The 17,500-nt window shown below is 41.8% G+C and overlaps 1 protein-coding gene across 2 annotated transcripts in view; it reads left to right on the forward strand.

Moving 5' to 3' along the window:
* LOC128690152 (limbic system-associated membrane protein) overlaps nt 1-17,500 on the forward strand; it is a 400,710-nt gene that overhangs the window by 106,049 nt on the left and 277,161 nt on the right. For both annotated transcript variants that reach the window (XM_070090504.1, XM_070090503.1), the window contains exon 2: nt 8,499-8,856. In XM_070090504.1, the coding sequence (XP_069946605.1) occupies nt 8,706-8,856 (151 nt within the window). In that variant the 5' untranslated portion in view covers nt 8,499-8,705. The remainder of the gene's footprint in view (nt 1-8,498; nt 8,857-17,500) is intronic.

Genomic DNA, 17,500 nt, shown 5'->3' on the forward strand with positions numbered 1-17,500 from the left:
CACAACGTTGAGACCATGCAAAGAAAAAAAATCCACTACAACGATCTTAAGAGCTTTCTAAATTGTATTGACAAAACCTTGCAAGAGTTCTTTTACAAGGCAAGTTGCAAGGCGTTTTCTTTTCACTAGAACCTTGTAAGTGCTTTTTTTTCTGTCAGGATTAGACCTAACTAGAGTTTTTTTCTAAGATAAATCTCTACTGTGCTCTTTTCCGTAAGACTTTGTAAATACTCTTCTCCAAGATGGGACTTTTTTTAAGTTCTCTTTCCCAAGATAGAACCATGCAAGTTCTCTTTCCCAAGATAGAACCATGCAAGTTCTCTTTCCCAAGATAGAACCATGCAAGTTCTCTTTCCCAAGATAGAACCATGCAAGTTCTCTTTCCCAAGACAGAACCATGCAAGTTCTCTTTCCCAAGATAGAACCATGCAAGTTCTCTTTCCCAAGATAGAACCATGCAAGTTCTCTTTCCCAAGACAGAACCATGCAAGTTCTCTTTCCCAAGATAGAACCATGCAAGTTCTCTTTCCCAAGATAGAACCATGCAAGTTCTCTTTCCCAAGATAGAACCATGCAAGTTCTCTTTCCCAAGATAGAACCATGCAAGTTCTCTTTCCCAAGACAGAACCATGCAAGTTCTCTTTCCCAAGATAGAACCATGCAAGTTCTCTTTCCCAAGATAGAACCATGCAAGTTCTCTTTCCCAAGATAGAACCATGCAAGTTCTCTTTCCCAAGACAGAACCATGCAAGTTCTCTTTCCCAAGATAGAACCATGCAAGTTCTCTTTCCCAAGATAGAACCATGCAAGTTCTCTTTCCCAAGACAGAACCATGCAAGTTCTCTTTCCCAAGATAGAACCATGCAAGTTCTCTTTCCCAAGATAGAACCATGCAAGTTCTCTTTCCCAAGACAGAACCATGCAAGTTCTCTTTCCCAAGATAGAACCATGCAAGTTCTCTTTCCCAAGATAGAACCATGCAAGTTCTCTTTCCCAAGATAGAACCATGCAAGTTCTCTTTCCCAAGATAGGACCATGCAAGTTCTCTTTCCCAAGATAGAACCATGCAAGTTCTCTTTCCCAAGATAGAACCATGCAAGTTCTCTTTCCCAAGACAGAACCATGCAAGTTCTCTTTCCCAAGATAGAACCATGCAAGTTCTCTTTCCCAAGATAGAACCATGCAAGTTCTCTTTCCCAAGATAGAACCATGCAAGTTCTCTTTCCCAAGACAGAACCATGCAAGTTCTCTTTCCCAAGATAGAACCATGCAAGTTCTCTTTCCCAAGATAGAACCATGCAAGTTCTCTTTCCCAAGATAGAACCATGCAAGTTCTCTTTCCCAAGATAGAACCATGCAAGTTCTCTTTCCCAAGATAGGACCATGAAAGTGTTCTTTCCCAAGATCTAGCTAGTGATCTTATCGACAGTGCAACATTCCATTACAGCTTTATCATCTTACACACTCAGCGTCACTTCTGTGTCCTGAAGGATTGAACCAGGTTTCAAAACACATGTTCATTATGTTTCTCTTTCTTGAGGTGCGAAAAACTTTCATAAGTTTCAGCTCGTTGGCCACCTGTGTGTGTGTGTGTGTGTGTGTGTGTGTGTGTGTGTGTGTGTGTGTGTGTGTGTGTGTGTGTGTGTGAGAGAGAGAGAGAGAGAGAGCACTACCTATTTATTACCTATCTCGAATTGCAGAAGCAGATAAAAGCTTTCCGAATCTCTTCATTATCTAAACTGAGCAGGAGGGAAAGGGATGAGAGAGAAAAAGAGGAGACGGGGATGAGATGAAAAGAGAGATGAGGAAAAAAGAAGAGATAATAGAGAAATAGCAAGTGTCTTGTCTTTTTTCGCAGCAGGTTAAATACACACACACACACACACACACACACACACACACACACACACACACACACACACACACACACACACACACACACACACACACACACAAATTCACGCTATAGGCCTTCCTATTATAGGCCTCTTGATCAAAGACACTGCAACTTCCCCTTATTTTCTTCAGATAAAATCTAATTGATCCCCATTCCCCAGGTGCTATATGACCCTTACGGTGTTAGCACTTCCCCACGAATAAAAAAATAATAATAATAAATAATAATAATTAAAATAATAAACTACTACTACTACTACTAATAATAATAATAATAATAATAATAATAATAATAATAATAATAATAAATATTAATAACACTATAGCGTAGAGTCAAACGTTAATACAGCTGACGGAATTACCTTCTCTCAGGGTATATAAATCACTAGTTATATTAAGCTTTAAAACTAAATTATGAATATGAAGGAGCACTAAACCTGTTGGGGTCATACAGCATCTAAGGAATAAGATATATCAGATTCAACCCCAACCGACAGGTGAGAAAGACAGTTACTGGGACACAGACACACTAATATAAGAGTGACAGTGACGCAGAAACACTAATATAAGAGATATATTTACAGGGACACACACACACACTAATATACCAAGGCGTCAAAGCTCCTCCCCCTCCTCCCTCAAAACGCTCATCAAGGCTCCTCGTCCTCCTCCCTAAAAAAGGCTCATCAAGGCTTCTCCTCCTCCTCCCTAAAAAAGGCGCATCAAGGCTCCTCCTCCTCCTTAAAAAAGGCTCATCAAGGCTCCCCCTCCTCCTCCCTAAAAGAGCGCATCAAGGCTCCTCCTCCTCCCTAAAAAGGCTCACGCGTGATAAAACAAAATTTACATAAATTTGTTCCACGGTACACCTTATATCAGCGTCAAATATTGCTTCACGCAACAGCTGATTATAGCATTAGCAACAGGGAAATGTGTGCGTCTATGTTTTAAAAGCTTTCCAAGCGTAAGGATAAAAATAACATTCAGCTATTGTATCACAGCTAATTTACATAAACCTCTACGTAAGATCGTCTTTCTGAGTGAAGTTCTGCTCTATAATAACTTAATCGGGTTTTCCTTCCGTAAACTGGACACGAGTTTTATTGTTTCTGAAATATATTAATTGTGTTTCTCAACCGTTAATTTAACATTTAATTGAGGATAATTAACGTTGACAAAACGTCATTATTCATTTGTTTATATATATATATATATATATATATATATATATATATATATATATATATATATATATATATATATATATATATATATATATATATATATATATATATATAGTGCCGAATAGGTAAAACTTGCGATTTTGGCTTAAACAGCAACGCTCTTCTTGCCGAATAAGGCAATCAAAAATTTGTGAATGCAATAATTTAGCAAAAATTATTCTGAACCTAACGAAAAAAAATATATTTCATTGTGTTTGTTTATTATTAAAATTATTGTAAACTTATCTAAAATATATTTAGATGGATTAGCATAAATTAAATTGCGCATGTCATAATAAGGTTAGGTAAGTTTTCCGAGGTGCTTTTGGTACAATATTATTAATTTTACATTAACATGAATGAAAAAATATATCTTTTTAAGAAAGTACTTTATTTTATATGAGTTCTTGCTAACTGACCAGTTTTACATATTCGGCACGACATACAATATATATATATATATATATATATATATATATATATATATATATATATATATATATATATATATATATATTATATATATATATATAAAACCTCAATATAGAATTACCACGCCATCTCACGTGATGTATATTATATACATTACGAATCAAATTTATCCGTATATTCACACCTTTCAGTCTTCGACCCCTCGCACGAATTATGTCACGCTGTTGTTTACGTGAAGATTGCGGCATATTTTCATGCACGCAATTGTAGGCGTACACCTGTGCTTCACGCACGCAATTATAAGGATACACCTATACGCAATTACATGGGATATATTGGAATTTCCCTCAATTATAGGCAGACAATGGCGTTTCACCCACATACGAATAAATGCATTTAGCTGATCGCGGAAAATGATTGAGTGATAATACCTCGCTATTTGTTATGAGATAAAAGCAGATCAACAAAAGTGTGCAATGATGAGAAACGGTTTTTTAATACAAAATAGGAAATGGGAAATAGCGCGAATAAATGGGAGACGGACGAAACAAATATGATAACAGGGGAATAGCAACGATGAACTTGAGAAGATGCTTAACTGGGAAATAGGAAAGTGGTTCAATGTACCTGCCGAAGAGGTTTAGTGTACCTGGAGAAGAGGTTCACTGTACGTGAAGAGAAGGTTCAATCTAAAGTGGTTCAACGTACCTGAAGTTGTTCAATGTTCCTGAAGAGGAGGTTTATTGTACCTGATCAGTAGGTTCAATGTACCTGGGGAGTAGGTTCAATGTACCTGAAGAGGTTCAATGTACCTAGATATTAGGTTCATTGTACTTGGAGAGAAAGACGATAGTGGTTGACCAACATAAACATGAGACAATGTGGGTCCCCCAGCAGTGCAAGACTAACGGCAGGTGTCATCGAGGGAAACATGCAATCGATCAGTGGCTGAGCACACCTCGCAAAACAACGAAGAGCCTTGAAAAAGACAAATGACGGGCCTTTCTACAGGAGCACCAGCAGCAGTACTGGTGAGGGAAGGATCACGGAACACTAGAGGGGGGATATGGGAACCCGATACATGTAGGTAGTTTCTTTTTTTTAGAACATGGGAAGGGCGACACGAAATGCGGAAATGCGTTGTAGACAATCAGCATGAGCTCTCTGTAGAGAAGAGAGCTCATGCCGAGGCAAAAGGACACTAGGACGTTGATTTCTACGAGCAACTACGGGGGCAAGTAACACTGAAGCAACACAAGACATAATCCACGTCCCAACTCGTGCAGTTATCCGAAGGAGACGCAACCTCTAAGTAAACCTACACGTACCCCCAAGAAGAAAGAGCTCATGGCTGTAGATCATTGCAGAAGCTGGAACATATATGTGTGCAGATGAGAGGTTCATCCCACTCGCTGCCATAATGTGATCTTGACGCTATCTAATGCATGGCGTTTGATCTGAAAAGTGCAGCAGCTCTGTAATACATGAAAATACTAAAGTACAGAGCTTGTTTGAGGACTTACACTCAATTGTAATGTGATTCCTAACACTAGCATACTCTCATATGTAGAGTCCAGATGATACAAAAGGCTATGTCGATGCTTTTATGTGATTAACCTCGTGGAATTTATTCAGATTAAATCAACTTACAAAGATTATCGTTTACATAATATCAGAATTTTTTATTGCTGCTGTTATTGCTTTTATTATTAAAATCAGCAGGTGTATTAGAAGTCCAACATCAAAGAGATAAAAATAACTATATTAATTTCTTATTATTTGACTAAATAAGTCTTTGTTAATTCTGACATACTGGGGCGGTACACAGTGTGGACAGTGAGGGATGACGTGTGTGCTTGTCAACCAATAACATTTTACATCCATATATCATGTGACTCTTCCAATTACCTGAAAAGGGAATTTATATATGACAAGCATAGATAGAGGCAGATTAGAGCAGTAGCACAGTAAATCCTCGACATATCGGCCATTAGTCGTTCTCAATCGTTCCATCTATCAGGAAGGGAATAGGTGAGTAGTGCTGTGTGTTGCTTCCTCTCCCCTCCCACTATTCCTCCCTTCCTTTCCCAACTTCCTCACCCTTCACATTCTCTTCCTCTTCTCTCACCCTTCACGTATTTTTCACCTCTCTCTATCCTTACCACTGTTACTCAAATTACCTCTCAACATTTTCTTCTCGCTATCTCCCTCATTCTCTGAACTTCCCTTTGTGTCTCTAAACAAATCCCATGTTCTCTCTACCTTTCCCTTTTCCCCTCACTCTACTCCTACCCTCTCTACATCATCTTCACTCTCCCTGCCTCTTCCTCTGTCGTCACTATTTTCTCCACCTCTCCCTCTCTTCACCTTCCCCACTGTCCTCCATCCGTTCTGCTTCCCTCCCTCTGCGTCTCACTATCTCTCTCCCCTTTCTTCTTTTCTACCTCCCTCGCTCCTAATTTCCCCCACTTTTCCTCCCTCCCTCGTCTCTCTCTCTCTCTCTCACACAGCATCACAGTTGTCCCCCGGCGCTAACAACCAACGTCTGAATGTCAGAGTTCACAGCCACGCAGATGTATAACTGCTGTGTTGTGTATCAGAAAAATATAGTCAGCGAAGCCTTTCTCAATATTTCTCAACAGTTTGCTAACGGCAGCATTCCTCGCACGGCCATACTGAGAGCCCCTGACCATGTTGAATGCTGGTGAAATGCGTCGCCTCATACCGAAATCCTTCTTCACACCAAATCTTTACGTTCGAAGCTACAGCATTTTTTCGAAAATAATAATAATAATAATAATAATAATAATAATAATAATAATAATAATAATACACAAATAACCCGCACACAGGAGTTATGTGTGTATTGTTCCAGCCACAGCACTGTGCCTTTTTGTTCATAATAAATAATAATAATAATTTGTGTGAGGGTTGAGAAAACATTCTGAGTAATAACACCCGCAAATACAAATTAAAAAAGTCTGAATGACTGCGGAAAAGAAGTTAAAGGTGAACACGGAAAGAATTGAGATGATAAGAATACACAAGTGCACAGGGAATAAAAGACCAATGGAATTGGAAAGGAGGAATGAGGCAGGAGTGCGGGGGGGGGATGACCCCCGAAACCCTCTCCAGGTAAACTCTCCATGAGTGAGGTGTCCAGAGAGAGAGAGAGAGAGAGAGAGAGAGAGGATGCGCCTACAGGCGAATCTGGAAAAGATTAGGGCAAATCCTCAACTATGTGATGTTACAGGAGTGCCGGGGCATTGGTGGAAATAAATTTGATCGGCTGGATGTTGTAGACAGAATGAATCGTAGTGAGTCATCGTGTTCAACGAAGCACTAAACCCGCGTGGAGTCACAGAACGTAAAGTGGGGCGGAGGATCGATCCTCCTCCCGCTAATCTCATCTCAGTGTTTGAACAAGTGTTAGTGATAACCTCGTGGTAATGTCACACAAAAGTGTTCAAATGTGAAGCATAGGTATAATAATAGCAGAGTGGCTAGAAAAAGAAGAAATGAAAGTGTTTCTTCTTTTAATATTCAGTAATTTATACAGGAAAAGGGGTCACTAGCCTCTTGCTCACGGAATTTAATTTGCCTCTTACGATACGCTGCTTGTCTTACGGAGGTTATATTCTTCTCTACTTCCCCTTGGATAATTATATTCATGGGGAAGCATTCAAAGTGTAGGAATCATAACTGTTGCAGAGGTGACAGTCACAATCACTGCAACGATACCATTGACCTTATTTCTGCAACATTAACTTATCAGTCCCCTTCAAGGGAGGCGTCTGGATGCAGATGAAGAGTTCATGATCCAAGGATCATGATCCATTTATCAAATATGATTCCGTCCCACTCCCACTCTTGGAGCTGTATGGCTCCTACGGGTCATACAACTCTCCCAGGTGCATGCAGTAATAATAATCAACGATCAAGTTATTGCCTCGCCTGTAACTTATTCAGTTGGCAAAGAAGCCACTAAGTTATTAATAAAAACTTTAATACGGGACATAGTAGAGTCATTGAAACTAGAAGCTTGGATAACTACAAACAGAGGTTAGATAAATATACGAGTGAGAGGGGTTGGATTTGAGTGGAAATTGCACATAAGTTAATAGGGTTATTAAAGCTTATTCCTCGAGTAATATTGCTAATTTGTTGGGCGAATAATATTTTTAGTGGGTTTGGGTTTGACAAGGACCTGCCAATTATGGGGCCAGTAGGCCTCCTGCAGTGTTCCTCCTTTCTTATGTACTTATAAAGAACAAAAAGTCACAATACCGTGACTAGAACTGTACACAAATATCCCGCTCACATGTAGGTAAATGGTTCACAGAACCGACAACTTGATAAATTAAACACATGTGCGTCACTTAGGTATCCTTTCTGAGGAAACGTTTCGCCACACAGTGGCTTCATCAGTCTTATACAAAAACGAATGGTGAAGGTCAGAAGTAGTTTGAGGTAATCAGTTCTTCAGCCTGGAGTCAATGTTATCAGTTCTTCAGCCTGGAGTCAATGTAATCAGTTCTTCAGCCTGGAGTCAATGTAATCAGTTCTTCAGCCTGGAGTCAATGTAATCAGTTCTTCAGCCTGGAGTCAATGTAATCAGTTCTTCAGCCTGGAGTCAATGTAATCAGTTCTTCAGCCTGGAGTCAATGTAATCAGTTCTTCAGCCTGGAGTCAATGTAATTAGTGTATCAATCTTGTGAGGAATGTTTCTATATTATGTTCTTTTGTTAAACAACGTTCAATATGCTCGTGTTCACTAAATATCTCCCACACCTTTTCTAAATATTTTGTCATTTGCTGGTTACCTGGAGGTTATTCCGGGGATCAACGCCCCCGCGGCCCGATCCATGATCAGGCCTCCCGGCGAATCAGTGCTAGATATTTTTCCAGGGTAAATACGTGTGTATATATAAAAACTCATTTTTCTTACAGGGAAAAACACACGCAAATTAAATCGTAAAAAAAATGAGTGTGACAGATATCTGGGACTCTTGAAAAGGCAGTGAAGCAGCCAACACCATGAAGGTAAGAGGCTGATGACATCCACGCTACAATGGAGAGACGAAAAGGCAATCTCTCCACCTCTTCCTCCCGCGACTCGGCCCTACCGTAGGCGGCGCGACTCCGTGATCACACTGCATGTGCTTCCCTGCTGGTGGCTGGCTGGCAGGAGGAACGGCCACTGTGCTCTCTCCCTCCCTCCCAACCGCGGTCCCGTGGTGCGAGCCCGGAGTGTCGAGGCGGGGCCAGATGGGACCACGTCTGCAGCCCTTACTGCTTCCTGTGGCGGGTGAGTGTACCTGTGTATGTTTTTCTTACTTATTGTATATACAACATATTTGCATCAAGTAGGTATCGTTATTACCGAAATAAATGAAACTGTAGTTAGGTTAGGTAAGGTTTGCCAAGAAGCAGGACAAGTGTTTCCCGATGCGGGTTATGGTCATCTGACCGAGGCCTCCCGCTGGCTTACCCATCTACCTCTTTAAAAAATTATGGTTATGATTATAACTCCTCTGTTATTCTGCCTTAAATACTCTGTATAACTATGGTTTAATATTGCAATCTATTTTATGTATTGTCTTGGTAAGTAAATTTGTTTATGATTGCTGGGGTCACCGCCCCCCGCGGTCCGACCTCAGACCAAGGCTTAGTTTCTATGCCTTAGTGTGGCTGGTCTTGTTAATTAAGTCTGCCACAGGTAGGTCTGCCATATGTAGGTCTGCCACGGGTAGGTCTGCCACGGGTAGGTCTGCCACAGGTAGGTCTGCCATATGTAGGTCTGCCACGAGTAGGTCTGCCATATTCAGGTCTGCCACGGGTAGGTCTGCCTGGGGTAGGTCTGCCTGGAGTAGGTCTGCCACTGGTGGGTCTGCCACTGGTGGGTCTGCCACTGGTGGGTCTGCCACTGGTAGGTCTGCCACTGGTAGGTCTGCCACTGGTAGGTCTGCCACTGGTAGGTCTGCCACTGGTAGGTCTGCCACTGGTAGGTCTGCCACTGGTAGGTCTGCCACAGGTAGGTCTGCCACGGGTAGGTCTGCCACTGGTAGGTCTGCCACTGGTAGGTCTGCCAGTGGTAGGTCTGCCACTGGTAGGTCTGCCACTGGTGGGTCTGCCACTGGTAGGTCTGCCACTGGTAGGTCTGCCACTGGTAGGTCTGCCACTGGTAGGTCTGCCACTGGTAGGTCTGCCACTGGTAGGTCTGCCACTGGTAGGTCTGCCACTGGTAGGTCTGCCACAGGTAGGTCTGCCACGGGTAGGTCTGCCACGGGTAGGTCTGCCACTGGTAGGTCTGCCACTGGTAGGTCTGCCACTGGTAGGTCTGCCACTGGTAGGTCTGCCACAGGTAGGTCTGCCACGGGTAGGTTTGCCACGGGTATGTCTGCCACAGGTAGGTCTGCCACAGGTAGGTCTGCCACAGGTAGGTCTGCCACAGGTATGTCTGCCACAGGTATGTCTGCCACAGGTATGTCTGCCACAGGTATGTCTGCCACAGGTATGTCTGCCACAGGTATGTCTGCCACAGGTATGTCTGCCACAGGTATGTCTGCCACAGGTATGTCTGCCACAGGTATGTCTGCCACAGGTATGTCTGCCACAGGTATGTCTGCCACAGGTATGTCTGCCACAGGCAGGTTTACGGTTATGGATGTTTTTGTAGATTTTGTATTATCTTCAGTTTGCTTTTTAAATATTATCTGCATACACCCACGTGCCTAGTGTCTACCTGGAGGGTGCTCCAGGGGTGAACGCCCCCTCTGCTCAGTCCTTGATCGGACCTCTAGGTGGATCAGGGACTGATCAACCAAACTGTTACTGCTGGCCGCACATAGTCCAACGTACGAACCACAGCCCGGCTGATCGGGTAGTAAGTATTTGTCCAGTTCCCTCTTGAAGGCAGCCAGGGGTCTATTGGTAATTCCCCATATTCCTGGTGGGAGGCTGTTGCACCATCTGCCTATTCTCTTGCTTTCCTAGGGAGCGATTTCTGTGTACAGATTTGGGATCAGCCCCTCTAGGGTTTTCCACGTGTAGATTATGATGTATCGCTCTCGCCTGCGCTCCAGTGAGTACAGACATACAGCCCCTGCGGAACAGGAAATAATCAGGTTTGAGCCAAGAAAGGGTTGCTTCGTCTTCTTGGATAAACAGACCTTCAAAATCAAGACATTCTTCCCCCTTGAAAGTAAATTAGATTCCAGTTGCATCTTTTCCGTTTCTTGTTTACCTTTAGGACTTTTTTTTTTGCAAATAAGGCACAATATGTATTTTACTGAAAAATTTTTTTTGCACACATGGATTTTATCATTCCAAAGATTGGAATGGTAGGAGTAACGTCCAGTAAATGTTTTAATATTGCATACGTGTCTTATTGGCATACACTGACAATGTGAATGATCAGTTGTGACCTCGTCTGACAGGGTAATATAGTCAATAACTTTGTGACTGTAAGGGGTGATACAGCTCCTGGGCAACGGGAGGAAATATGATGCAAAAAAAAAGAAAGGTAGGTGGCATCCATTTTGCAAAGAATCGAGTCCAGTCGCAACACCTAACACTGTTGTTTATGGATGCGCTGGAGGAACATCGTATAGGCGGAGCCTTATGTTAACGTACATGCGAGAGGATATAAACTCCGTATACAGTACACACCGAGACTAAAAGGGACCCACACATTTGCTGAAAATTTGCGTCTGGAACGTCGGGGGTTCAACCCTCAGGAGAACTACCAAGACACAATATCTCAATGGATTCACAAAGTAACTTGTTGGACTTGCACATGTCACTAGACTCAAAGACAGACAGACACATACACACACACACACACACACACACACACACACACACACACACACACACACACACACACACACACACACACACACACACACACACACAAGCTAGAAAGCAATTCAGTAGCGAAAGGAATATGGGTAAGTGCAATGGCCAAAGTGACGAGGTTGTGGATATCAACAAACACGGATTCCACAATGAGAACCCAGAGGCTACGCACCAACACAGCAGCCATGGTTGTCAAACATTTTCTGAGGAATCGGGAGAGGTTTAAGAGCATTATAGTGGCATAAAACGAGTATCATTGGACGAAGTGTGTGAGTAAGATATCCTCGATACAGGAGTGTGTGACTAAGATATCCTCGATACAGGAGTGTGTGACTAAGATATCCTCGATACAGGAGTGTGTGACTAAGATATCCTCTATACAGGAGCTAGTGACAAGGACAAAAATAGTAATCAAATGAAGCCACGCCACACGCAGCACGGGTACAAAGCAAAAACTTCACTTTCTCTTTCTCTCACACCCTCTCAATTCCTGAACCAACGAGCGTGGAGTAAAAGAAAGCAGGGAAACATTGCATCAGAGCCAACAAACACGAAAAGTAACATGATTGAGAAACTGAATCCAAGCTGCAGTAACTCCCCCCTCAGTCAAGTAAGTAGCTCTTCAGGAAAATCTCTCAGTGTGGACGAGGCACAGAGTACATAAGAAAGGAGTTGGTCTACCTGCATTGATGGAAGAAAAAAACGCTCGTTGCTGGAACTTAGAAGAAATAAAAAAACAAAAACGAAATCTCTTGATGTTTAAAGCATACTACCCGCCATTTAACATTAATTATGAGAAAAAGAATTTGAGAGGATAAGGAAACAATACGGGAAAATTCTGAGGAAAAGGGATATCGAAACGACAGTATTTTTTTCTGAAGATTTCAGTTATGAAGAGGCAGACTGGACAGGTTACGATATTTTATAGATTAATAAATGCTGAACTAAATTCCTTAATGTAATGAGATTTTTAACGCATCATCCCGTTACAGAATCTGAGAGGTGAGAGGCGGCGGCACACACTGAATACTTTACTCTGTATTTCCTAGAAAAATAAAAAATCATAATACAGATTACCTGAGGTTACTGGATACAAAAACACATTGTCGATGGTAATGAAGATAATAAAAAAGAGAGAGGGGCAGAGCACACCTTTCTGTGACAACGTTTCGCTCTATGCAGAGCTTTATCAAGTATGATAAACCTCTACAAAGAGCGAAACGTTGTCACAATAAAGCTTGTTCTGCGCCTGTCTTTCTTCAAATATGAGCCCACTTGAAGCAGGACACGTTAACAAGAACAACAAGGCAAAGTACCATGACTGGAACAATATACAAATAACCCACACCTAAAAGACAGAGGAGCTGACGACAACGTAAATGGTCCAAGTTGGACCGAAACGTCGTCGTAAGCTCCTGTCTCCTATGTGCAAGTTATTTGTGTGTATAAAACACGTCATTCCACTGGAAGTGAATTCTTACGAATTTCATCAAAATTTCCTCTCACGTAGTCGTAGTATTTCAGACACAAAATATACCATACTGTTGCAGGAGTTCTATGCAACGAGTTTTGCAATTAATATGAAAACTGAATCAGTTAATTTCTAAAAAAAAAAATCGTAAAAATTTTGAAACAAAGGTTGAATTTAAGATGCTTAAAACTTTCTAAGAGCGGAAGTATTTTTAACCAGGAACAAGCCAGCCCGGAGACATGACGGAGAGTGACGGCTTTGAGGGGACTTGTGCTAGTGTTCGTCACGGCGACGCTAGCTGGAGATTCGTCTGTAAAACCGCACATTTGTGGTCACAGTGGTGACTATGCTAACCTTCCTATGGTATATAAATATACCTAGTTACCTGAATCTTATTGTAGCCAGCTGGCCCAGTGGTCAACGCGTCGGTCTGGAGTTTGAAGACTATTTGATCGCGGGTTCTAACCCCGCCCGTGGTATGTTTTTTATGACGGAGAGTGAAACAAGCCAGAAACATGTTTCAAACATGAGGACAAATAAAGGAAGATCTTGCCGCGACCAATAAAAAAAAAAGTGCAAAGGCAACAAAAAAAGTCACCGAACTGGGGGACGTAACGTGCAAAATGCAATATAGGAAATTCCAGTGTGGACTTGCATTACATTATTATATTCTTACGGAAGCCTCATACCCATGAGTCTTGTAGCTCCTGGGAGATGAGGGGGGGGGAGGAGGGGGAGGCCGGTTTCTACTTTTCGAATCAAGAGCCTTTCATCAGCATCAAGGTATCTTGTTTCAAAGGCGTTTACAGAAGAGGACACTCGAGATGATGCTGATTACGAGCCCTTGTATCATGAACCAGTCCAAGTGATTCGCTCTCTCTCTCTCTCTCTCTCTCACACACACACACACACACACATACAGCATATTCTGTACTTACACACACACACACACACACACCTTTTTTTCTTTACTCAACATATTCTTTACATTATTTGTATTTATTCTAGTGTTGTTTCCTTTTCTAATTATTATTATAATAAAAAAGAAGCGCTAAACCACAAGGGCTATACAGCGGTGCAGGGCAGGAAGGAAGCGAGGGCATCAGGTGGTAAAAGGGAGATGGATGAGTAACAGGTTACGGAGAACAGCGGGGCACTATTCGTAAATTTTCTGCATTTGTAAATTTTCTGTATTCGTAAATTTTCACCCCTTCTCATTTTTATACAACTTTCTTCTAAGATCTCATCCTTACCCTTATTTTCTTTTTTGTGTAAGTTAGTTTATGTTAGCAATCTCCTGTTTATCCTTCATTTGCTCTTTGTGTTCCCCATTCACCACATTTTCTTGTCAATATTTGTCTTCATTCTTCATACAAATATTTCTTCGCATCTGTCATTGTCTTCTTCTAGGGAGGAAAAATCTGAAGATTTGGTCTTAAGCTCAGAATTAGCTTCATCATCACTGTCTTCTCTGGTTTATTGGGTAAATCAAGAAAACTGTTGTTCCTACTTCGTATTCAGTTATCTCCATTCCTCTTATCTTCACTTTTGCTTCTCTTCCTTTTTCCTTGTCCACTTTCTTCGCTTATTTGTCTGCCTAGTCAACCTCTTCCTCTCCTTATTGCTGTTTATCGTCGTTCTTCACAATATTGTAATGCTTATCCTCGCCTTTCCATCACCAACCTTCCCTCCCTCCCTATTGTCCTCTTTTTCCTTCTCTCCGTCAACATCCTCTCCCTCCAACATTCTCTTTCTCTCTCCCCCCTCCTGTATATCATGGAAATCCTCTATCATCCTTTTCAACATCCTCTCCATCAACAACCTGTTCTTCTTCATCATCATCATCCTCTCCAACAGTATCCTCATCCTCCACCTCCGTCCGCTTCCTCTTGTCCATCCTCATCTTCCTGGTGCTCTACCCTGCTGGCTGAACAAACCACCAGCCTGGCGTGTGTAAACACTCTCCCCTCCTAACATCGACACATACACCTTGTTAGTACCAGCTGTTTGCTCTGTCACCATCTTACTTGGCTTTGTCCAGTACACTCACCATAAAACCTCATTTCCCCTTTACCTTTTGCACGCTTCGTTTTTCCTCTATATATATACACATATATCGCTGACTGTGCCTTATTCTTCCTTTGTCACCCTTTCCCTTGTTTCGTGCTATTTTGTGTCCGCCATTTCTCTCTCTCTCTCTCTCTCTCTCTCTCTCTCTCCCTAATAAATCAAGAATTCAACATTATGATTCACAGGTCATGTATTTATTCATATGCTAGATTATTATATTCACGTGGAAGCTCCAAACATACAAGGGTCACATCGCACCTAAGGAATATGTTACGAAGTGATCTTAAAACGACGATTAATGCAACAGCCTGGGTTGTAGGAGTGACCAGAGATTGGACCCAAGGGGTCACACCTCGTCTGTGGAAGGGGAGGGAAAACTGGTTTAGTTCTAGAGTGGAATAAAAAGTGGGTTCCAATTCACTTGATCAAGAGCCCTTCACTAGCATGCAGGTCCCCCTTCCCCTCGTCAAAAGATGCAAGTGTTATTTCTCTGTTAATTTCGAAGCCTGGCCGTAACTGCAATTTATTGTAGGTGATGCATAGATATACACCTCACCATTAAGCCATAGTTCCTATAACAGCTATTCTTAAAACATGAATTATCATTCATGTCAATGAAATAAGAATCTCGCCATGTGGTGACTGCAATAAATTATACCTGGGGCCGAACTGGTGTCCATGCTTTCGTACCGTCACCAACTTTGTCCAAGAGTCAAGGGACAGAACGAGGGACAAACCATGGACGTGGTGTATACTCAAGAAAAAAGGAAATTTGTACCTCCTAGAATTTTGCAGCCACTGTTATGGAACAAGTACATGTGCCGTAAATCTGTATCTCGGCCGCCCTGCTCGCAAAAGTCAGCAGGCGGTTCTTTTATTATCACCGCAGAGTTCAATTTCACCCCAAGATACGACCTTCACTATGGAGTGCTAAGTTACTTCCATTCATGCTTACCCAAGCTCCAGCATCCCCGTCGCTCAGTCCACACATTATTAAACGCATTTTCACAGTTGCCGAATATTGCTTGGTTCAGGCAGGTGTATATATATATATATATATATATATATATATATATATATATATATATATATATATATATATATATATATATATATATATATATATATATATATATATATATATATATATATATATATATATATATAACACATAGGCCGTTTTCCACCAAGGCAGGGTGGCTCGAAAAAGAAAAACTTCCATCACCATTCATTCCATTACTGTCTTGCCAGAGGCATGCCTACACTACAGTTATAAAATTGCAACATTAGCACCCCTCCTTCAGAGTGCAGACACTGTACTTCCCATCTCCAGGACACAAGTCCGGCCTGCCGGATTCCCTGAATCTCTTTATAAATATTACCTTGCTTACACCCGAACAGCACGTAAGTCCTAAAATCTATTTGTCTCCATTCGCTCCTGTCTAACACGCTCACGCACGCTTGCTGGAAGTCCAAGCCCCTCGCACACAAAACCTACTTTACCTCCTCCCTTCAACCTTTCCTAGGCCGACCCCTACCCAGCCTTCCCTCCACTACATTTGTATACTCTCGAAGTCATTCTATTTCGTTCCATCCTCTCTACATGTCCAAACCATCTCAATGACCCCTCCTCAGCCCTCTGGATAATAGTTTTGATAATCCCACACCTTCTAATCTCCAAACTACGAATTCTCTGCATTATATTCACACCACACATTGCCCTCAGACATGACATCACTGCCTACAGCCTTCTCCTTGTCGCAGCATTCACAACCCATGCCTCACACCCATACAAGAGCATTGGTATAACTATACTTTCATACATTCCCCTCTTTGCTTTCATGGATAAAGTTCTTTGTCTCCACAGACTCCTCAGAGCACCACTCACATTTTATCCCCGACAATTCTATGATTCACTTCATCCTTCATAAACCCATCTACTGACACGTCCACTCCCAAACATATGAACACATTCACCTCCTAAATACTTTCCCCCCTCCAATCTGATATCCAATCTTCCGTTACCTAATTTTTTTTATCACCTTACTCCTTCCTATATTCACTTTTAACTTCCTTCTTTTGCATACCCTACCAAACTCATCAACCAACCTACGAAACTTCTCTTCAGAATCTCCTAAAAGCACAGTGTTATCAGCAAAGAACAACTGTGACAACTCCCACTTTGTGTTAGATTCTTTATCTTTTAACCTCACACCTCTTGCCAACACCCGAGCATTCACTTCTACTACTACTCTGATACAGAGTTTGCTGGTTCGAGTCCTGCTGTGGATGTCGAGACAGTGTAAATAATTTCGCCTGTTAAGCATTTCAAGTCTCTTTGGTTGTTCACTGCATATGGCAGGATTTGATGAAATAACTTTCAAAACAAGCTCGGTGCCCGGGGGTATGGGGAAACATCGTCTAGTTCTGACTAGGCACCCATACTTCTCTGGGGTCTAGCTCCGTGGTAAAGTACTGGTTACCTCTGATACAGAGTTTGCAGGTTCGAATCCTCCTGTGGACGTAGAGACAATGTTTATATATATATATA

This window comes from Cherax quadricarinatus, chromosome 32, assembly GCF_038502225.1.
Source record: "Cherax quadricarinatus isolate ZL_2023a chromosome 32, ASM3850222v1, whole genome shotgun sequence".
In the NCBI taxonomy this organism is placed as follows: domain Eukaryota; kingdom Metazoa; phylum Arthropoda; class Malacostraca; order Decapoda; family Parastacidae; genus Cherax; species Cherax quadricarinatus.